The following is a 23,271-nucleotide window of genomic DNA, read 5'->3' on the forward strand; positions in this document are numbered from 1 at the left end:
TGAAACCTTCGGGCGCCGTACTATGGTAATTTTAAAGCCTTAACCTAGTTTTAGGATATTAAAGACAAGGCAAACATAAAAAGAGGGACATGACAGAGAGGCCTGGCCCGGTCACCAATTCGGAAAGGACCGTATTCTATGGGAACCATGGCCATAATACCTCTTGTATTAACAGATATACATAGAGCATTATGTGCGGTGCTCTAATGAATACAATACTCATTGTTCTAAATACAAGGGTGATTAGTGCCAAATAGGTGAGATGTAGGTCGAAATGTTTATCTCACATAAGGAATGATTAGTGAATCATGACCCTATATTATTTGAAGTGTCAGAAGATATGTTAACACCAGAACACATTATAGACATGAAAGGTAAATCATAGACCTATATGATATTTAAGGTGTCTGAAAATATGTTAACTACAGAGTATGATAGACCATAACTATTGAAGGTGGTCTCTACCATTTCTAAATAAATCAATGTGTATTCACACAGAATGGATGATATGGAGGAAAAAGGATATCTACAGTTATCTCTCGTCCTCATAAATTCACCCCAGTAATGTGGTTAAAGATAACTTGAACATGCAACCAGTCATGTGCTTATATAGACACCCAAGGTATATCATCATTGAGACCCAGGGTGTCTGTTTTCAATTTAAACACCCACTGTTGCTCTCTGCGAAATAGGAATTTTGCAGGGTCTGTCAGATGTGGGGGTATCCAAGGCTTTTCCAGAACCACCCAATGTAAGTCAGTATCCTGATGTCCTTTATCGATGAAATGGTTGGTCAATTTAGTTGACCGTTTGCCGCATCTAATAGTGCTTTTGTGCTCTTGGATGCGAATCTTAATCTTCCTAGTGGTCATACCCACATAGCGAAGTGAGCAGGGACACCAGACCAGATACATCAACCGATCACTGTTGCAGTTCGTATGTTTTAATATTTTCCAAGGTCTTGATGTGCCTATGTCAACTTCAATAGTTTTTCCGTCTGCGGACACACTGAACAAGTACCACATGGGAAATGGCCAACTACCGGTGGTAGATTCCACAATGTGGTCTGTAGCTGATTGGGCTTGCTATTATGAGGACGAGTGTGAACCAATTTATCACGAAGATTAGGGCTGCGTTTGTATGCAAACAGAGGACGTGGAAGAGTGTTGTTGGCTAGATTTAATATACCAGAATGTTTGTTTATGCTCTTCTTTACTGAGTTGGAAAAGCTAGAGAAGGTATTGACAAAAGTGATTCTCTCGTTTGTTTCTTTTGGGGAACTCCTCTCTAACAGCACCTCTCTGTTATTATTAGCTGCTCTTTTCTTTGAGTTCCGAATCACATGTGTGGGGTATTTCTTTTCTTTTAGATCAAGTGTCAGTGCCCTAGCATGTTTCTCATATTCAGCCAGTTCGGTACAGTTACGTCTTATGCGTAAAAATTGCCCGAATGGCAGATTTTCACGAAGGGCTCGTGGGTGGTAGCTTTGAAAGGGTAAGAGAGAGTTACATGAGGTAGGTTTTCTGTATAACTCTGTAACCAGGACACCATTACTTGGTTTGATCAACAAATCTAGAAAGGGAAGACTAGATCTAGAGCATTCCAAAGTGAATCTTAGGAAGTCATCCTGTTGGTTCAGCCATTCATGAAATAATTTGAGAGTGTCTTCATTCCCTCGCCAGATGACAAAGATGTCATCTATGTACCTTTTCCAGGTACATAGATAATTGACGAACGGATTGTTTGGTGTTAGTACGATCTCTTGTTCAACTTTGTGAACATAAAGATTGGCCAGACTGGGGGCACAGACACTCCCCATACAAGTACCAGATATATGTAGGTACAGCTGGTCTTCAAACTTAAAAAAGTTGTCTTTGAGCACCTTTCTGGCACAGAACATTACGAAGTCTATCGGTGTTATGCTCTCCCAAACCAGGTTTTGCAGCATTGATTTAATAGTGGTTAGAGTCTGTTCTTGTGGGATGCATGTATACAGCGATTCTATGTCAAAAGACACCAGCCAATCTTTTTCCACATCAAATGGTAAATCTTGAATCTCAGTGAGGAGATGCTCGGTGTCTTGGATAAAGGTGGGCATTTTTGATACCAATGGTCGAAGGAATGAATCCACAAACGTAGAAAGCGGTTCAAGTAACGACCCGATTCCCGAAACAATCGGTCGTCCTGGAGGTGGTCTAGTGGCTTTATGTATTTTTGGCAGTACGTAAAAGTACGGGGTGATGGGGGCCGTAACAATTAGGTACTGTGCCTCATGTTCTGTGATCCATTGGTTTTCCCTGGCCTCTTCCACTTTTGTAGTAATTTCGTTGATCAATCGTTTTGTAGGGTCCATAGATAATTTTTGGTACGATTTAGGATCGTTGAGTTGGCGTAAGCATTCCTCTCTATACGTTTCTTTATTCAGTAGAACTACCGCGCCACCCTTGTCCGCGGGTTTTATGACAAGGTCTTGGTTATTAGCCAAGTTGGTGAGGGCAGTTTTCTCCATCCTGGAGAGGTTCTGATACTGGTTCCGGTTGGTGTTAGTGATGGTATCAAAGTCATATAGTACCGCCTCTTCAAAGGCCACAATCCGTGCTGGAATAAGATGCATGGGTGGATTGAATGTTGATTTTGGGCGTAATCCAGTGTTAATGTTGCTGGTATCTCCTTGTTCTTTGTCCTTAAAAAAGGCATTGAGTCTTATTTTCCTAAAGAAGGACGCTAATTCTTGACGTGTTTTAAAGGCGTCTCCTTTGAATGTTGGTACGAAACCCAACCCTTTCTTTAGGATTTGTAGCTCTACATCATTTGGCTCATACGAACTCAGATTTATTATTATTTGTTCGTGCCGCTCGTTGATGCTGTTCCTGACGATTGAGCTGTCATTGTTGTGGACACTGGTGAGTTCCAATTCACTCTGGATTTTTGTCCTCTTCTTCTGTCTCTTTGGTTGTTGGGACCAAACTCTAAAAAAGGCTGTGGTGGCATCATTTAGGTAAAAGGAGGATAAGGAAAAAACTGGGTTTGAGGATGATTGCCAGGTGAAAAACCGAAAGGTGGGGGTTGCCACCACGGATTATATCCTTGTCCAAAGTTGTTGCCTCTTCTGGAGCCTCTTCCTCGACGATTGGATGGTCTGCCAAAGAGACAAAAGAAGAGGACAAAAAACCAGAGTGAATTGGAACTCACCAGTGTCCACAACAATGACAGCTCAATCGTCAGGAACAGCATCAACGAGCGGCACGAACAAATAATAATAAATCTGAGTTTGTATGAGCCAAATGATGTAGAGCTACAAATCCTAAAGAAAGGGTTGGGTTTCGTACCAACATTCAAAGGAGACGCCTTTCAAACACGTCAAGAATTAGCGTCCTTCTTTAGGAAAATAAGACTCAATGCCTTTTTTAAGGACAAAGAACAAGGAGATACCAGCAACATTAACACTGGATTACGCCCAAAATCAACATTCAATCCACCCATGCATCTTATTCCAGCACGGATTGTGGCCTTTGAAGAGGCGGTACTATATGACTTTGATACCATTACTAACACCAACCGGAACCAGTATCAGAACCTCTCCAGGATGGAGAAAGCTGCCCTCACCAACTTGGCTAATAACCAAGACCTTGTCATAAAACCCGCGGACAAGGGTGGCGCGGTAGTTCTACTGAATAAAGAAACGTATAGAGAGGAATGCTCACGCCAACTCAACGATCCTAAATCGTACCAAAAATTATCTATGGACCCTACAAAACGATTGATCAACGAAATTACTACAAAAGTGGAAGAGGCCAGGGAAAACCAATGGATCACAGAACATGAGGCACAGTACCTAATTGTTACGGCCCCCATCACCCCGTACTTTTACGTACTGCCAAAAATACATAAAGCCACTAGACCACCTCCAGGACGACCGATTGTTTCGGGAATCGGGTCGTTATTTGAACCGCTTTCTACGTTTGTGGATTCATTCCTTCGACCATTGGTATCAAAAATGCCCACCTTTATCCAAGACACCAAGCATCTCCTCACGGAGATTCAAGATTTACCATTTGATGTGGAAAAAGATTGGCTGGTGTCTTTTGACGTAGAATTGCTGTATACATGCATCCCACAAGAACAGACTCTAACCACTATTAAATCAATGCTGCAAAACCTGGTTTGGGAGAGCATAACACCGATAGACTTCGTAATGTTCTGTGCCAGAAAGGTGCTCAAAGACAACTTTTTTAAGTTTGAAGACCAGCTGTACCTACAGATATCTGGTACTTGTATGGGGAGTGTCTGTGCCCCCAGTCTGGCCAATCTGTATGTTCACAAAGTTGAACAAGAGATCGTACTAACACCAAACAATCCGTTCGTCAATTATCTATGTACCTGGAAAAGGTAAATAGATGACATCTTTGTCATCTGGCGAGGGAATGAAGACACTCTCAAATTAATTCATGAATGGCTGAACCAACAGGATGACTTCCTAAGATTCACTTTGGAATGCTCTAGATCTAGTCTTCCCTTTCTAGATTTGTTGATCAAACCAAGTAATGGTGTCCTGGTTACAGAGTTATACAGAAAACCTACCTCATGTAACTCTCTCTTACCCTTGCAAAGCTACCACCCACGAGCCCTTCGTGAAAATCTGCCATTCGGGCAATTTTTACGCATAAGACGTAACTGTACCGAACTGGCTGAATATGAGAAACATGCTAGGGCACTGACACTTGATCTAAAAGAAAAGAAGTACCCCACAAATGTGATTGGGAACTCAAAGAAAAGAGCAGCTAATAATAACAGAGAGGCGCTGTTAGAGAGGAGTTCCCCAAAAGAAACAAACGAGAGAATCACTTTTGTCAATACCTTCTTTAGCTTTTCCAACTCAGTAAAGAAGAGCATAAACAAACATTGGGGTATATTAAATCTAGCCAACAACACTCTTCCACGTCCTCTGTTTGCATACAAACGCAGCCCTAATCTTCGTGATAAATTGGTTCACACTCGTCCTCATAATAGCAAGCCCAATCATCTACAGACCACATTGTGGAATCTACCACCGGTAGTTGGCCATTTCCCATGTGGTACTTGTTCAGTGTGTCCGCAGACGGAAAAAAACTATTGAAGTTGACATATGCACATCAAGACCTTGGAAAATATTAAAACATACCAACTGCAACAGTGATCGGTTGATCTATCTGGTCTGGTGTCCCTGCTCACTTCGCTATGTGGGTATGACCACTAGGAAGATTAAGATTCGCATCCAAGAGCACAAAAGCACTATTAGATGCGGCAAACGGTCAACTAAATTGACCAACCATTTCATCGATAAAGGACATCAGGATACTGACTTACATTGGGTGGTTCTGGAAAAGCCCTGGACACCCCCACATCTGACAGACCCTACAAAATTCTTATTTCGCAGAGAGCAACAGTGGGTGTTTAAATTAAAAACAGACACCCTGGGTCTCAATGATGATATACCTTGGGTGTCTATATAAGCACATGACTGTTTGCATGCTCAAGTTATCTTTAACCACAATACTGAGGTGAATTTATGAGGACGAGAGATAACTGTAGATATCCTTTTTTCTCCATATCATCCATTCTGTGTGAATACACATTGATTTATTTAGAAATGGTAGAGACCACCTTCAATAGTTATGGTCTATCATACTCTGTAGTTAACACATTTTCAGACACCTTAAATATCATATAGGTCTATGATTTACCTTTCATGTCTATAATGTGTTCTGGTGTTAACCTATCTTCTGACACTTCAAATAATATAGGGTCATTATTCACTAATCATGCCTTATGTGAGATAAACATTTCGACCTACATCTCACCTATTTGGCACTAATCACCCTTGTATTTTGAACAACGAGTATTGTATTCATTAGAGCACCGCACATAATGCTCTATGTATATCTGTTAATACAAGAGGTATTATGGCCATGGTTCCCATAGAATACGGTCCTTTCGGAATTGGTGACCGGGCCAGGCCTCTCTGTCATGTCCCTCTTTTTATGTTTGCCTTGTCTTTAATATCCTAAAACTAGGTTAAGGCTTTAAAATTACCATAGTACGGCGCCCGAAGGTTTCACAAACTGGACATGCGCGTGTGTTTCTTCCAACAGCGCTCCCCACCACATGCGCAGTTGGCAGTAAGTGCCAGAGCCTGTATCTCTCTAATGTAAATGTAAATGTTTGTATTTTATATAGCGCACTTCTACCCGGAGGCCTCGTAGCGCTGTATTCATACCGCTGCGGAACCCATCCTGGCTTTCCTGTGAAATGTCCACTCCTGGGCACCCCCAAGGTGAAGCCAGGCATCCACAGCGCTGCTGGGGCCGTTGTGGAGATTAAGCAAGCTATTGCCCAGAGTCACAGAGTGCGACTCATGATTAGACTAGGCACCGAGGCGAGAATTATCAGGTCCGGGGAAATTGAGCCCAAGACCCGCCGAGGCGGGAATCGAACCCTGGTCCCGGGCCAGACCTCTGCATCAGAGTCTGCCGCTCTAACCATTGAGCCACACTTCTCCGCATGCGCGTCACTTTACCACTCGGTCCTCGTGCATGCCTATTTTCCATTCAGGCAAAGCGGAAGACGGCTTTCAGATGGCAGGACCCTGTGAACACAGCTGCGGTCTATTTACAATGCGGCATTTAAACACGAGTCTTCCTGCCGATCGGTACCTCCCGGGGCTAGCTCTACCGAGCAACGAGGTACCGACGGACAGGTAAGACTGCTGAAACTCTACTCCTTTACCATGTTTAAGGGCTCTTGATAGTTTGGTAATGTAGCAAGGGCTTACTTGCTTTGGTAAATATAGAAATGACCAACTAATTTCCTACAGCTTTTAACTTTGTAATTAATTGCTCACCATTGAGCATATGTGATGGGACAGTACCAAGTGCACCTAGAAGTAACTTTGTGGCCTAGCCTTTTCTGTAGTACTTAGTTTTGGAAGTTCTTTTGTATGGTGTACTTTATTAGACACCTATATATTTTCTCCCCATAGCGCGGGGCCTCCTCCCAGAGCAGCCAGCCAGGTAGAGGTGAGGCAGGATTTTCCTACTTTTGAGGGTAAGTCCTATTCAGTGTAAAGAATTATTACACTGGTAAAATCAGCGACAAACCTTCTTTGTTTGTCATTGAAAACATATGTCAACTAAACAATGTGTATTTGTGTTTCTCTCCCTTTCCTTTTGTTTGCTACCTTTCATTACAGACACCTGGGTATGACCTGATCATAAAATATAAGACAGGAATACCGGTGGAGTATATAAATTCACTTTATTTTGTAGTTTCTACTTTGTTGTCACATATTATCGCAGCAGCAGTTTCACATACTTTTTCGATCTGGTCCTGAAGAAAGCCGTGGATAACGAGTGGATCCATAGGCTGAAACATGTTGACCATCAAGTGACAGTGGTTCTATATATATATACCACTGAGCTGTTTCTTTTAACCCTGTCAAGCGGAACACAACAATAAAGGATTATAGTGTATCCACTTAGATAGTTTTAAAATTCACTCATCTATCCTTCACACAGCGCTGCATACCTCACTACACCTATTCGCACACATATGGGATTACCATCCTTACGCCACAAAAACATCTCTGAGCTCCTCCCTTAAACACCGGAGTAGTAGCTCCCAGTGTTGACTAGGTTTTCTACACTGGTAAGGAGGACCCATATGATGAAGCATGTCACCCTTGGGTGAGTGAGGGTTCTTATCCTTAAGGGATGTCTCCCCCAGTCATGGTTGTAGTATAACGTTGGTTTTTGAGAGAGGCAACTTGACACATTGGATACATACATATGGTTCAGACCACAGTTGTGCAATTTTGTGTAGAGGAGAAGACAGCATGCCAAGGTCAGGCGAGGTGTCAAGACCACTGGCTTCCTCCAAATCCTCCATCCAGTCCGGATCATAAGTACACTCCTGTGCTAGAGGGTCCTCAGACCCCTGCCAGTCCTCCCCTTGCTCCGAAGTCTGTGGAACAGGCTGAAAATAAAGAGGAGGGGCAAAAATGGCCCCATCGGTGTCGGAATCGGCTTCGGACGATGCCAATCCGGCACCGTGACCGGGTCAGGGCTGAAACTGGGGACGACATCGTCCCGAGGAGCGGGCGACATCGGCGGTGGTGCAGGGGAGGACGGCACCGGTGAAGGTGTTATTAGGTCAACCGGCATCGACCGGGGTCTGATCCTGGATCCCAAGGGCCCTGTGGCATCAGGGCCGGAGCCGCCGGCAACACCAGGGTCGGACCCGCCGGTGATGGAAGGGCAGGACCCCCAGTCAGGCCCGTGAGGCCCATAGGCGCGCCGGCGGGGCCAGACGACCCGAAGAGTCGGGCCATGGCAGCAAGAAACTCTTGCACCTGAGCAGGCGTCGCCGCCGCACCCGGGAAAGGTGGGTTGACCAGCGGCGACGTCACAGGCTCCGCCAGAGTCGCGGGGGTGGCACTACCCTCAGCCGCGTCGCGCGAGGGGAAGTCGAAGACCGACGATGCTTCTTCGACTTCGTTTTGAAATGCTTCGACTTGCTTGAACCCGAGTGCAAAGACTTAGATCCAGAAGAATGATGGTGACGGCTCCGCGACCGGTCCCTCGACCTCCCGCGGGACCTGGACCTCAAGCGGCGCCGGACTTCCAGCAACTTTCGGGACCGCTCCTCCAAAGTCGTCGGTGCTATGGCCCGGCAGTTGGGGCACGATTTGGGGTCATGGTCATGCCGCAGGCAGTAGAGACACACATGGTGGGGGTCCGTCAAAGACATCATGCAGTGACAGTACCCACAGTTCTTGAAGCCGGGCATCTCTACGACACCAGGAGTCGATCGACTCGAAAAGATGAGACAAAAGGCATGGGCGCGTCTTAAGTAGCTCCAGCGACGTCATCCCGGTGCCAACGACACATGCGGACCGCAGGCGACGCCTACCGACGCGCAGGGGTACTGCTGACGAAAACTTTCCGGATCCAGTCTGATGCCTGGGGGTAATTCTAAGGTAAGGAATCTATCACTACGTGTTTCTTTCAGATTTTAATGTTAGAGTAATTACTTACGGCTTTTTATGTACAGTTGGACTTCCACTTAGACGACTGGGAATGATTCAAGCATGTGAATCTATGAAAGATACCCCAATACTGGAGAATGTAAGAATCCTGACTCAATTTTTGGAATGCAATCTGTCAAACCAAGAGAATTGAAAACAAACTTGCTAAAAATGACCAGAAACATTCATCCATGCAGCAAACCAGTTCTTCAATATGTGACTTCTTAAACAAGAATCAGACAACCAAGAATCCTGCTTAAGAATCTTCAAAGAAGCCCCAACCAAATCTCAAGTGAATGCTTCTTTATCGGGACTCCCTTGATTCCAGTCCCAGTGTATCTCTAAATCCATTAATATCCTACTGTGTATGTGCTTTATAGTCATAACTGCTCACCATCCGCTTCTGACCTCGTCCCCCCATGTAGGGTACTATTGTTTGGAATGCTCACTATATTTCGGTATCCGAAGTGATATGGTCTCTGACATGCTGATTTTCTGGTCTAATTATCTTAAAATGTAATTAAAATGATTCAAATACAAATAAACAACTGCTCTGGAAAATGATTAATATAGTTCTCTCATAAAGCAATGGATGTGCACTTACCACTGTCTTTGTCTTTCCTACAATCACTGAGAAGCAAAGCTCTTTGATAACTTCTTTCTCTTACTTGTTCGACTGAAGTTGAAGCTGTCCTGCAAATAGACACTTATTTTAATTTCAGGCCGCAAAACATTCTGTTAAAGTAATTGTTTTAATAAATGATAAATCAAGCTTTTAATGTAACGTTAAGAGTAATGTATGAACTTCAAAAGTATATTTACGACTGCTAATGAAGACAATGTGGTGCGAATGTGGTAACAAACCTTCTGGCAGCTTCGTACCAACAAGTTCATAACATTGTTGTCCAGAAAATTCCAGGTGGACTTGCTTTCTAACCAATATAGCGATAGGTGAGCCCTCAGAGGTGACAAAAATATTATGATCTGTTATGATAATTATGAATATAGTGGCTGATGTCCCTCCTAGGACCTAACCTGTGGATGTATCCCCATCATTGGAAGGATGAGGTGGAGGATAAAAGGAAGGCGGTGAGATAGAGTGGCACAAAAAATCTTTGAGACCACCTCTTGCAAAAAGGATGGTTTAAGCCTTATTGAGACTCCATACTTTGAAAAGAATACAAAAGGCAGAGAGGCTGAAAAGGCTTTACGCTCCCTAACTAGTCTAGTGGATGTGATTGCCACAGGGAAATCCTACAGGTGATCCAGGGTCCTACGAGTGGGCAGGAACTATTCAGTGTGATTAACTATTGATGAGGTTTCCCTAGAAGAGAAACTCCTTTCGCCATTACTGAAAGTTTATGCAGAGAATACCATCCATGTTTCAAAATCTAGGTGAACGATACTAGGGTGCAAGCAGTTCATATGCTATATTATGAGGGTCACCAGCAAAAGACCACACAGCAAGTAACCTAAAACCGCTTCGGCTTCATTGGGAAGAGGATATTTGTCGCCAGTTTAAAAACTCTGAGTGGTCCTCAATTCTAGCAAGCCCTGTACCAATTCCCCGGAAAATCCAGAATTATATCACTCACAGAGCGTACCTCACACCGCAAAGATTAATCGGTACTTCAACAGTATTGATGCTACATGTCCCTGATGCTCACTCACTGATGCAGATCTGATACACATGCTATGGGGATGTCCCACCCTGCTTGCGTATTGGAGGGAGGTTGGGGATATCCTGGCTCAATGCACTGACCGCTCTCTCCCATTTGAATGGTACGTTTAGCTCTTGCACTTATACCACAGAACCTGAAACAACATAGTGACTTCCACATTCTTAGATTTGGGAATGGAAGTAGCGAAGAGACTGATCACTAAGAGGTGGAGACCCCCATGACATACTAGCGTGGAGACCCTCCCAGCTCATATGGGCCAAAGCAGAGAGTATCACACTCCACCATGAAGACACCATAGGTATCAGCAAGACCCCTCTTGCCCCGAGTTGGCCATAGACGCCTCTTGCCTCGAGTTGGCCTTAGGTATCAGCAAGACCCCTCTTGCCTCAAGTTGGGACATGATGCTGGCTGAGCAATCACACATTCACAACACTATTACGCTGCCCCCACTCTCAGCTAACGTTATACCCTAAAAATACACGTCCAATGAAGAGGATAGATATAGAGAAAGACATGGAGTTGATATAGTAGATAACACGCAAGACTTCATTTCACAGAACATTATACCGTGAACAAGTGCCAAAGTAACTATTACACATACCAGTACGCAGGATGCACTAAATGGGGGAACCAGGGGCAAGCTCCACTGCTACGATATTCAACCTGTTATGTTTTTAGTTGTACCTGTCATGTTATAAACTGCCTGCACAGTTCGGAAGGCAATATGAACCACACATCAATTGAGCTGGCATATAATGTATACCCAGACACTACTGGGTTTGCATGGTCACTATTGACCAATACTGAAGTTTAGCGTTTACAGGCATTGGTGTACCATATATGATGCAGCCTAAAGCTTCGATCTTGCTGATTTGAAATCCCTGACAATGTATAAGAAATGATTTTTATTTTTTTTAATTTTTTTTTAAATCTGTTTATTAGCATAGTATTTCGAGCAGCAACATGCATACATTTCCATATATATACGAGTACACGAACAAACTCAGTGGTACGTATGTGCTTTGCTCAGATCATAGAAAGAAACATAGTGTAATTGATTTTACAATGTCATTGTCATTTCGTATCAAACGAACAGTCCCAACTATACCCGAACCCACCCTCCACCCACATGAAATCCCACCCGACACTCTCTCAATAGGTACATCATGAAAAATATCGACAGATGGGCGATACCCAATGTATGAACACATTATAAGCTGAACACTCAGATAAGGTGTGGCAGCGTGTACTATGGGTCAGGGCCCCTCGCACCCCATCGCATGGCACCGTGGGCCGTATCCTTGAATGGAAGAGTGAAGCAGGGTTTAACTATGTCACAAGTGGCTACTCACTCGTGTCCTCTCCATCTTCGGCATTGTCAGCCTCAAATGCCCCCACCATGGCGAACCAATCCAGTGAGATCAAAGTCCTCCTGAGCCCCCTGCGTTCCTCTCTCTGTAGGGCCTCACCCTCCGCCTTACCCCAGCGCACAACCTCCGCCCTCCACCGGTCAGGGTCAGGTGGTTTAGATGATTTCCATCTGATCGTGATAGCGCGCTTCGCCAGCAACAGAGCCAGATCTGAGAAGCGCGCCGCCACGGTCCTGGTGCGTGTTGAAGGCCCCAGCCCCAGAATTGTATGTTCTAGTGTGGGGGATCTGGACAGAGCACCAGCCTGTTCAAGGGAGGTATGTACAGTGGACCAGAAATACCCTAGTTTAGGGCATTGCCACAACATATGTACCAGTTTTGCATCGTCTGCATCACATCTGGAGCAGTTGTTCTTTGAGGCAGGGAACATCACATGGAGACGGTGTGGTGTCAGATAAGCTCTGTGTAGTAGCATCAGTTGGATTAACTTGTATTTGGGGTTCCTAGCTACTTTTTTGGGGAATTGAAGTATGCGCCTCCACTCAGTGTCCCGCAACGGTCTCCCTATGTCTGTTTCCCATGCCGCCCTCAGTGGTGATAGTGTAAGTGCCCTCCCTGTTTTTATGCCAGCCGTGAGCCACCTGGTCAGATGGCCACCCGTTCCCATGAGGTAGAGCATTGCGACGAGAGGGTTCGTATCAGGTTCCCGCCCGTCAGGCGACCATTTGCGTGTAATATAATGGCGGAGACCGGCGTGTAGAAGAAAGGAGCCGTCGGGGATACCCTGTTTGGTCCGGAAGTCCTCAAAAGATAACAGGTGCCCCTCTGCATACAGGTCTCCCACATGTGTGACACCTGCGTCATGCCATGGCCCCAGTAGGGTCGCTGTAAGTGTGCCCGAACCCAGAGGTATTCCCAACAGAGGGACTGTGGGGGCGTAAGGCGTCCCGGGGGACGTGTACTTTATTGCTTTCCGCCAGTATGTAACCGCCAGTTTGAGAAGCGGCGGGGCGTTTCTAGGTAGATCCGAGCCAGGTAGCAGCAAGATGTGCACTCTCCCTTTAGCGTGGTCCTCCTTTGAAACATTAATCTCATGAAGATTACGGCCCGCCACCCAGTAAGCGAGCCATTGTAGCTGACATGCATAATTATACGCTCTGAAGTCCGGCAAGCTCATGCCGCCGGAATCGGAGGGAAGCTGTAACTTGGCCAGACCTATGCGTCTACGGCCATGACCCCACACAAGTTCGGTGAGGAGGGAGTCGAGGGTCCTAAACGTCACCGCCGGGATCTGGAAGGGCAGATTGGTGAAGTAATAGATGAGGCGGGGTAACATCACCATTTTGGATATAGCCACCCTGCCGGGTATTGAGAGCGGCAATGTTAGCCAGAACTGAATTTGCGACTTCAGCGTCCTGATAGCCCTCCCCAGGTTGCCATCTATCATCATGCCCGCCTCTCTATATATTTGTATTCCAAGATATCGGAAGGTGGTTACCGCCATCTGGAAGGTATGGGGGGCAAAAGGCAGGGGGGCCGATCCGTCCACCGCAGCAAAGGTGAACCCATAAGACTTAGATTCACTGATGGTGAGGCCAGAGATCCCTCTGAAATCCTCAAAAACCTGGGAAACCGGACTCAAGTCGCCTCTCAGTTCCCTAAGATATAATATAAGGTCATCCGCATATGCAGATACGATGTGCTCCGTATCATGCCGTCGTATACCATAGTGGGGGGCCATCAACCTAAGTCTACAAAGCAACGGTTCTAGGGCAAGGACGAAGAGGAGAGGAGAGAGCGGGCATCCCTGCCTGGTGCCTCTCGCTATAGCTATGGGGCCTGAAATCTGATGGGAGGTGCGTATTCTGGCCGTGGGGATGGTATACAGCAATCTGACCCAAGCAAGAAACTCCGGTGGTATTCCGAAGCTTGACAGGGTGTAAAACATATAGTCCCACCTCAATGAGTCGAACGCTTGTTTTAAGTCCAGAGATATGCAGCCCTCGGAGTCCGTGTTCACATTCTCTCCGAGCATGAGCTGGGCCAAGCGCCTGAGGTTCATGGCGTATTGCGGCCCATTACAAAACCACACTGATCCGGGTGGACCAGATGAGGCACATACTGAACGAGTCGTGACGCCAGTATCTTGCTCAATATTTTAGAATCAGTATTGAGAAGGGACAGGGGTCTATAATCGGCTAGCTGCAGACCATCCTTGGCCGGTTTCAGGAGGGACGTGATCAACGCTTGCATGGATGATTGCGGTAGAGAGGATGTACGCAGAGCCTCCGAGTAAACAGTGTGTAATCGGGGCGCCAGGACTTCTATAAATGTCGCGTAGAACTCAGCCGGTAGGCCATCCGTGCCGGGGGTCTTTCCCCTCGGAAGGGCACGTATCGCCCGCCTAATTTCCGCCACTGAGACAGCACGCTTCAAGTCATCTTTCTGGGTGGCAGTAAGTTGTGGTAGAGTCAGGCCCTCCATGAAGGCCTCAAGGGCGGGTACCGACAAGGGCTGCGGGGGACCGTACAGTGAAGTGTAATACTCCTTAAACGCCGTATTTATCCCTATCTGGGTGGTAGCCGGGCGGTCAGATTGGTCCAGTACCCTCAAAATGGGTTGGCTGATCGGGGAGTCCCGCAACAGGCGGGCTAATAGGGGACCGGCTCGATCTGCCTGTGAATGTTGCCTATTCGTGTATTCCCTGTAGTCTATAAGCCGCAGGTCTTCCAATAGCTCCGCGTGTCTAATATGTGCTTCTTGGAGTGGTGTAAAGGGAACATTGGTGCCCGCTGCCTCATTCTCCAGGGACGCAAGTGAGCCCTCCACCTCTTTCAGTTGGCTGATCACCTCTCTTCTCCTCCCCACCCTAGTGGCCATGGCAGCCCCCCTAAGACAGACTTTGAACGTATCCCATTCTATTTGGCGGGAGCTGGCTGTGTGCGCATTTGTGGAGAAGTAGGTGTCAATAGTATCGGACAGGGAGGACCGGAAGACCGAATCCTCTAGAAGATCAGGAGACAGTCGCCAAGTCGGGATGGGAGCCAGTTGCCTACCCCATTGCCATATAACCTCCACGGGGTTGTGGTCCGATAGAGTTTTCCCCATGTGTTGGGTCTGGACAATTAGTGTCATAAGGGAACGGGAGCAAAAAACATGGTCTATTCTGGTATGAAGCTGATGGGGGGGGGAGTAAAAGGTGTATTCCCTGTCCAGGGGGTGTATGCTGCGCCACACATCCGCCAAATCCCAGCCCTCAGCCCAGCTCGCAAGCGCGTCTGCCTGTTTCCTGCTCTCGGTAGCCTGTAATGGGGGATGTGATCTATCTAGCCCAACATCAAGAACAGCATTGAAATCGCCCCCGATGAACCAGCAAAGATCAGCCCAACCCGCAATCACCTCGTTGACAGTTTGCAAGAATTCCGACTGGTTTATGTTAGGTGAGTACACACAGCCAATGACAACCGCCTCCCCATCCAACAGTCCCCGCACAAACACATAGCGACCCTCTCGATCAATCCGCTGTTCCAGCATCTGGAATGGAAGTGGGCCACGTAGCCAAATCGCCGCCCCCCTTGAGAATGCAGAATACGAGGTAGAAAAAAGTAGCCCCCTCCATTTCTTCCGCAGTTTCACCGCTTCAGCAGCGTTCAAATGTGTCTCTTGCAAACAAGCAATCTGCGTCCCCCTGCGGTTAAGCTGTGCTAGGATCCGGTGGCGCTTGTGCACTGATCCCATGCCCCGCACATTCCAGGTGCACAATTGGTATTTGTTAAGAGGCCCCATTACCATTCGTGTGGTGCAGCAATGCGAATCTTCTGGGTGACCCCACCTGTCTTGTTGTACTAAAAAATGAGAGTGTCTCGTAAACTGTTAACCCCTGAACAAAAGGGTCCCTGAGCCAACGTACCCAGGAGCCAAACCATGATGCCCAACGTGGGCACCAGTCAGTCAAGTTCGTGTGCATACCGGGGGTGGTAAGCCTCCGTCGAACGTCACTGAACGAACTGCGTGAGTTTGTTAGCCCACAATATTATGGGCCCCTACACATGCAACCCACCATATGTGAAGGAGGGGGGAACAGTTATACGTTACCACCCAGAGAGGATCAATCGCGCCGTGGCTCAGAACTCCGCTGCCATCTGGGCTGTGATCTTTGGGTAGAGCTGCAAGCTGTCAGCTGAGCCAGATACCTCAGTGCGGGTGTCGGTGGTGTCGGTGAGTCTGTCTCCGGGTGCTCCCGCGTCGTGGGCGGCCAGCGCCTCCTCAGTGAGGCGTTGTTGCGGTGAAGCCGAAGGGTGGCCCATGGCGGCGTGCCCAAGGGGATGTACCACCGCTGGTGCTCCGTGGGAAGAATGGAGGTCGGGACTGTGAGTGGTGTTCCGTCGGCTCGGTGAGCTCCTGCGGGTGTCCCTGTGGCGGCCTGCGAGTGGGTCCTGCGTCGTCGGCGGGGACAGGGTGACCTCCATCCATTCCGCTGCCTCCTCTGGCGAGTCGAAGAAATGGGACCTGTTATTATGTAGGATTTTGAGCCGAGCAGGGAACAAAAGAGCATATTTCATGTTCCTGTCCCGTAAATTGCGTTTCACCCCTAGGAAGTTGGACCTGGCCCGTTGCACAGTGGGGGTGAAATCAGGGTAGACCGATATATTCGTATCTTCGAAGCATATCGGTGCCTCCTCCCTGGCCGCTCGGAGGACAGTGTCTCGGTCTCTGAAGTGGAGGAGACGAGCGATCAGGGGGCGAGGAGGTGCCCCTGGCTGCGGGGGCTTCGATGGCACTCTGTGAGCTCGTTCCACACTGTAGAGGGTGGTGAGGTCCCTCTGGCCCACCAGCTTCCGCAACCACTCTTCCACGAATCTCGTGGGGTCCCTTCCCTCGCTTCTCTCCGGAATGCCCAGGATGCGGACGTTGTTGCGGCGGGCACGTCCTTCTGCATCGTCCACCCTATCCCAGAGTCTCTTCAGCTGCTTCTCCACGTTTTCCAATTTCGTGGAATGTTCCGTCTGCTGCGGGATTAGGTCGTCGAGCGCTATTTTTTGCTCTGCCACTCGGTCCGCCAACTTGTTATGATCAGCTTTCAGTAGCGACAGCCCAGTCGCCATGGTGTCCATGCGCGTTTCCAGCGCTTCTCGCGTCGCGCGTATTTCATTCAGGATCAGATCCAGCTTGGCGTCCTGTGAACCTTTACCGGTCGGCGGGATGACTTCCATGTTGGAGGAGGCCAGCGGGTCGTCAGAGCCCGTGGATTGCGCGTCCATCTGCGCGCCCTGGACCCGGGGTTTGTCCCTGTGCTTGCCCATGGATCTCGTGAGCAGGGTGGCGCTGTAGTGGATGCAGCAGCCCGCTGCAGTCCTTTCGAGTGTCTGGCTGTGGTTATGGAAGGACCACCACGTGCTGGATAGAGGTGGAAGTGGCAAGGACCCTAGGGCTGGCAGTCGCAGTGTTGGCTATCAAATCGATGACACAACGCAGGGTTGGGCAGGTGCGCCTCCGGTGCTCCGTCAAGTAGGTATTACCCCAAGCCCACCGAGCCGGTGGTGTGGGAGAGATGGTGGGGTCCAGGTCCCTACAGAGCCAGCCGCATCTGCCGGCAGCGCGGTAAGAGACAGGGCTGTAGCGCTTTATAAAGGCGTCAAAGCGCTTTGCGCACTTCTCCCCTTCTGACCTCTGTAGCTGAGGACTGCGTGTCGTCAGTGCTTGCCACTCCGAGTTGGACGCCCAGGGTCTCCGGCTGGCGGTCCAGGGGCAGGCAAGGCAGGAGCGCTAGGTTCCAGGGGGGACTCGCTGTGAACAAGATGGCGCCGGCTCTCAAAGTTGTCGGGTCGGCCTGTCAAGGAATGCCGGAAGCCCGGGACGGACCAAGCCGGACTCGTGGTGGCAGAGGTAGGTCGTATGCGTCGTCTCCACCTCAGTGTCCGACCCTGCGACGGAATGCCGGGGTCCCGTTATCTCCGCGGGCGGGGGGAGGGCAGTCCAGGAGTCTTTCCGTGTCCCGCAGGCCTCCGCATCAAGCAGTTAGTCCGTTGCGAAGCAGCCGGGCTGGGGGGCAGTAGGGTCTCAGGACCTTGCAGGGAACCACACCGCCTACCGCATTCCCGATCGGGAACAAAGAAGGAGTCCAAGCCCGGGTCCCGACTGGACCGCGAAGAGGGCAGGGGGTAGGCCGGCCAGGTCAGCCACTCGAGGCCGGGGCTTCACGGCGGTCCACAGGCCGCAACAGGCTCCGTCGCCAGAACTCGCTTGAGGAGCGGAGTGCTAGATGTAGGGTCGCACCGCTCCACGCCGCACGCCCCCGGAGACAATCCGGTCAGGGATCAGGCGGGCTGCAGTTAGGGAAATGCAGGATAAATAGCTAATTATTCAGGGCTTAGGACGGAGCTGGGAGACTACACGTCCACCATCGACGGCTCCAGGCCACGCCCCCCTGTATAAGAAATGATAATGCAACCTTTGAATGACCCTTGTAAAACGCAACCAAAAATATGTTTAACTAAATAACTTATGGAAAAATTGAAACCTAATTAACAGATTTAAGAAAAATAAAAGAGGGTCACCAACAAAACTCATCTTAACCCCTGGAATCTGAATGAGTAACATACTGCAAATTTTCTTCAGAAGGAACAGAGTGCTGGAAGATAACTGTTTAACTCGACATGAAGTACAAAATGGGAGCAATGGGAGTTTGTGAGAGAAGTAGATGTTAACGCCTCTCCATCTCACTGGATCTCTGCTTGGTCAAATAATAAAGTGGATAGGTTGTACATTCTGTAACTGCTGTTTTAACATTCTTATTATTTGCTTATACACCCTGCTATTACTGAACCCACAGGAGCCATGGAAGATATCTCAGCCTTACCTTAGGTACCGGTAGAATACATAAAACCAAGAAACCTTAAAGTCTGCAGACCATTACTGCATGAAGTGTTCTGTCTGGTACGAGAAGCAGTATCATCTCTTAATGTACTGGTAGATGGTTTTTAAAAGTTATCTTTTTGTGCCAGCAAGTCAAAGTAGTGCTCTAAGGGTGGACGGTATGCAATTGCAGGGTTTCAAGTCAAATGAGTCAAGTAGCAGAGTTCTGAAATCTTTTTTGTGAGCCATGAGCAGACAATGTAGCAGTGATAAAATCAAGCGGGGATCACCATGTGCAACAAGGTTATTTTGTGAAGAAAATTAAACATAGGCAGGTTTATACATTGATTTGAAGTGGAAAAGGGTGTTTTTGCTGGTGTTGGCCTGTGGCTTCCGAAAGGTAGGAGAGAAGTGGTCACAGAATACTGGGGCAGAATAGTTCTCTTGAAATTAAAATGCCACTTACTGAGCTACGTGCAGTATTGGACGAGTTATTTACCTTCGGTAACGATGTATCTGGTAGAGACACAGTCTAGGCGCAGATTCCTTAACTTAAAATATCCCCAGGCACTGTATACTGAAAAATAGTGAAAGGAAAGAGCAGAGCACCGCTCTGAGAAACAGCCCCGCAAAAGCAGAGGCTAAACCCTCCCTGGAGGCAGAAAAATATGTGAAAAAACATCATAACAGGCAACAGAAAGTCTGCAACCATAATATATAACTGTGAAGGGCAACAAGGCCGGAACACAGGAGCAATGACAAATCACCACAAGTGAGTACCAGAAAGGAACGTCTTATCCCCTTTAAGAGACTTCAAGCCAATGGACTGCAGGGGAGGTCCTCAAGGCCGATCGAGAGGGGGAGGGGGGTGAACATGAGCAGACCTTACATTGGACGACCCAGGGCGTAGGGATGTAAGGGAATACATGACACTTGAGCATACCACCCAATCACGAGAATGGGTGCAGCAGAGCAAGCAAACAGAATGAAGCATCCCGTCTAGGTGGGAAGTGAAAAAATTTCACCTCGCAGGAAGACCAAGCCACCCGGAGGGAGGCGAATGCGGGAAACCCAACCTGAAAATCTCCTCGCAGAACGGGGAGGACAGGCGGGCGTTAAGGAATCTGCAGCTGGACTGTGTCTCTACCAGATACATTGTTACTGAAGGTAAGTAACTCGTCCATTTGATAGAGACATCTAGCTGCAGATTCCTTCACTTAGAATAGATACCAAAGCCATACCCATAGAGGAGGCGGGTCTGCGACTGAACCCCATCAAGTTCCAGAGAAAACTTAGCCGTCAAAAGGGTGACAAAACACAGTGGGGACAGCAATGCCAGCGCAGTCAACACCAGACCACGAAGCTCTGAATAGAGCAGAAAACAATGGGAGGCAAAGGCACCACAAGCCGTCAAAGAACAGCACGAAATCCTCTGTGTGTATACCGGGTTGAGAGAAAGAAAGCACAGAAACAGAAAGGCTGGTGCGGAAGTGAGAGTTCATGGCTTCGTAAAGAAGATGAACTGAGCCTAGGGTCCGATGGATCCACAGGATCCGATGTGTTGACAGGAAGCAAGAGACGATATGACACAGTCAGCGCATACAGGTTTAGTATGCACAACAGTGGAAAAAAGCACTGTTGAACCTGCACCAGCTAAGATACGTGGGGCAGCAGTGGCAGGATGCCGAACCCTTGCGCAGAAAGTACGGGCATTACCAGAAACAAAAGACACTCCAATATGCAGTCGCTCCTTCACAAAGACATGTGAGAGGGTGGACGGCAACAAGCAGAAGCACCCAGTACAGGACCACAGTAAGACAGGTTTTAATGTGGAAGACAGGGATACCCATAAGCATACAGTGAGGACGGCAGAACCACACCCAGAATGGGGAAATCCCCCTGTAGGGTAGTGTGAGCAGCACAGATGGGAAGGACGCGTCACCAGGTAGGCAAAGGGCAAACTGCGATACCTTGGGCAAGCCGGACATACACAGAAGAGTTCGTACCAAGAGTAAACCGGGGCGAAGACCACGGACACGGCATCAAGGAGCGATGCCTACACGACCGCCCCGCGGGAAGAGCAGAGAACAGACATACATTAAAAAAGATACACATTGAAAGTGGTTGTGTACATAAAACAAGCGCCATAAATACCAACAGTAATGTCAAAGTATAGTTGGACAAGACAATGGCCAGAGCCGCATGCGACAGTAGCCACCCGTCCGGGAGGACCAATGTAGATAAAGAGACGGAGCAGGTCACAAAAGTGGAAACAGGTAGGACCAACTCATTGGCCTAAGCACACACCCCAAAAGCGAGCCTCCATGTAGAGTACACTACACCCTAAGAGCGTGACAGCAGGAACCCAAAGCAGTAGCATGGAAACATATGCGCAGAAAACAGCAGAGAAATAGGACAAAAAACTGAATGGGAAGTGCCTAGAAAGGAGGGCACAAAGCAGGATACAGCATAGGCGTACATGGTGAAGACTAATGAGTTGTGCACGCATGAGGCTGCGTATGCATCCCTGTAGGTAGAGGCACTCCTAAAGGTTCATGAAAGCCTCCAAGGTTATTCAAAAAGTCATATATTCTTCTTTATTTTCATAAGTTTTTTTCATTCATGATATTAGTAGCATATCAAAAAGTTCAAGATTGAAATCATAATATTTTCATTTGGTAGAACTCCGATGCATTTCGGGCTATGCTAGCCCTTTCTCAAGGAGTACTGATAGAAGAAGATATAAATAATTGTGACATGACTGAGTTGTCAAGTAAGGAGAACCGTGAGGGTTAGAAAACGAACGAAGTGCTCGTGATATAAAGGAGCAAGTAGACGGAATTGTGAAGTGGACTGTGTAGAAGATAAATTAGTAAGGTTGTGATATAGGTGGTGTTTGGGGTTTTATATGGACATGTGAAACGGGGGGGGGGGGGGGGGAGTTGATGCGTGGCGTGAGCCTGATACTTACGAAGCTGTAGCGATGTAAGCGGCAGGGAAGCTGTAGAGAAAGTGAAGGGAATGATTAAGTAACGGGCTATTTAAATATTAATTCCTGCTGGAATCGCGAGGCATTCGATAGAACTTACTTCATGGTGCGAACGCCGATGCCTTGAAACGGGGTCATGATGTGATCAGGTCTCGAGTGAAGTAGCGTGTGGACGCGAAGGGTTGACGCTGGCTGGGTGATAAACGTAGTAATGAAGAATGGACTAACGTGATGTGTGGAAAGAGGGTGGTGATAGACATAGAAAAAGGTGATTGTGGTGGCCATCTTAGGTGGGGGTTAAATGATGATATGCAAAAGTAAGTAAATGAAAGGATGCACGAAGAGCAGTACATATTAATACATGTAAACATCGCAATTATAAATAACAACTGAATTCTGTACGGTCATTGAGTCCATGTGGCTTCAGTGATTGGAGACGATAAATCCATTCTAATTCCCGTTGTAAAAGGAATTTCCGATTGTCTCTTCCCTCTACTTTCGTGATGGTTTCTAGAACAATGAATTTTAGTTGAGCAATGGTGTGGTGAAATTCTAGAAAATGGGTTGCTACATTAGATTTGTCATTCTTGGTGCGGATTTTAGATTTGTGCTCATTGATGCGCACTTTAATTTTCCTCTCAGTTTTTCCTACGTACATTTTTCCACAAGGACACTTAATGGCGTAGATTAAATTGGTGGAATCACAAGTGGCGTTGACGTTGAGTTGAATTGTGTGTCCTTTCATGGGGTGTCTGATGTTATTGCCTTTAATTATACAATTGCAGTTATTGCAGTTCATGCATGGGCGGGTTCCTTTGTTTTCTTTGGTGGTGTCAGTTTTCTTTGTCAGTATTTCCTTAATGTTATTGCTACGAGTGTAGGCAAACAGAGGTTGTGTCTTAACCCCTTCCATGCGCATGACGAGCTGAGCTCGTCATGAGTTGCACCGCTCGCATGCTCATGACGAGCTCAGCCCGTCATGTAACACGGCTTTTTTTTAAATGCCGCCCAGCGCAAAAATAGCGGCCGCACGCATGCGGTTAAAAAAGTCTCTGAAATCAGGTTCCATTTGTAGTATGGGCCAATGTTTAAGAATAATTTTCTTAAAGGTAGCGCTAGCCGTAGAGTATTTGGATACCAAGACCATACGTTGATCTTTAGGTTTAGTGGTTTTGGTTAAAGTTTCTGTTGATGGCTGCAGCACGTGTGATGGTATCCTCGAGGATGGTTTCCGGATAACCTCTTTGTTCAAAACGATCGTGCATTTCTTTGATTCTTTGTTGAAGTGTTATTTCATCAGATACGATGCGTTTA

The 23,271-nt window shown here is 47.5% G+C and overlaps 1 protein-coding gene across 6 annotated transcripts in view; it reads right to left on the minus strand.

The window, feature by feature from the left end:
- The window catches only part of KMT2E (lysine methyltransferase 2E (inactive)), a 2,078,550-nt gene that overhangs the window by 98,327 nt on the left and 1,956,952 nt on the right, over positions 1 to 23,271 (minus strand). For all 6 annotated transcript variants that reach the window (XM_078680502.1, XM_078680521.1, XM_078680476.1 and 3 more), the window contains one exon: positions 9,666 to 9,754. In XM_078680502.1, coding sequence (XP_078536628.1) covers positions 9,666 to 9,754 — 89 coding nt within the window. The remainder of the gene's footprint in view (positions 1 to 9,665; positions 9,755 to 23,271) is intronic.

This window comes from Lissotriton helveticus, chromosome 1_1, assembly GCF_964261635.1.
Source record: "Lissotriton helveticus chromosome 1_1, aLisHel1.1, whole genome shotgun sequence".
Classification (NCBI taxonomy): domain Eukaryota; kingdom Metazoa; phylum Chordata; class Amphibia; order Caudata; family Salamandridae; genus Lissotriton; species Lissotriton helveticus.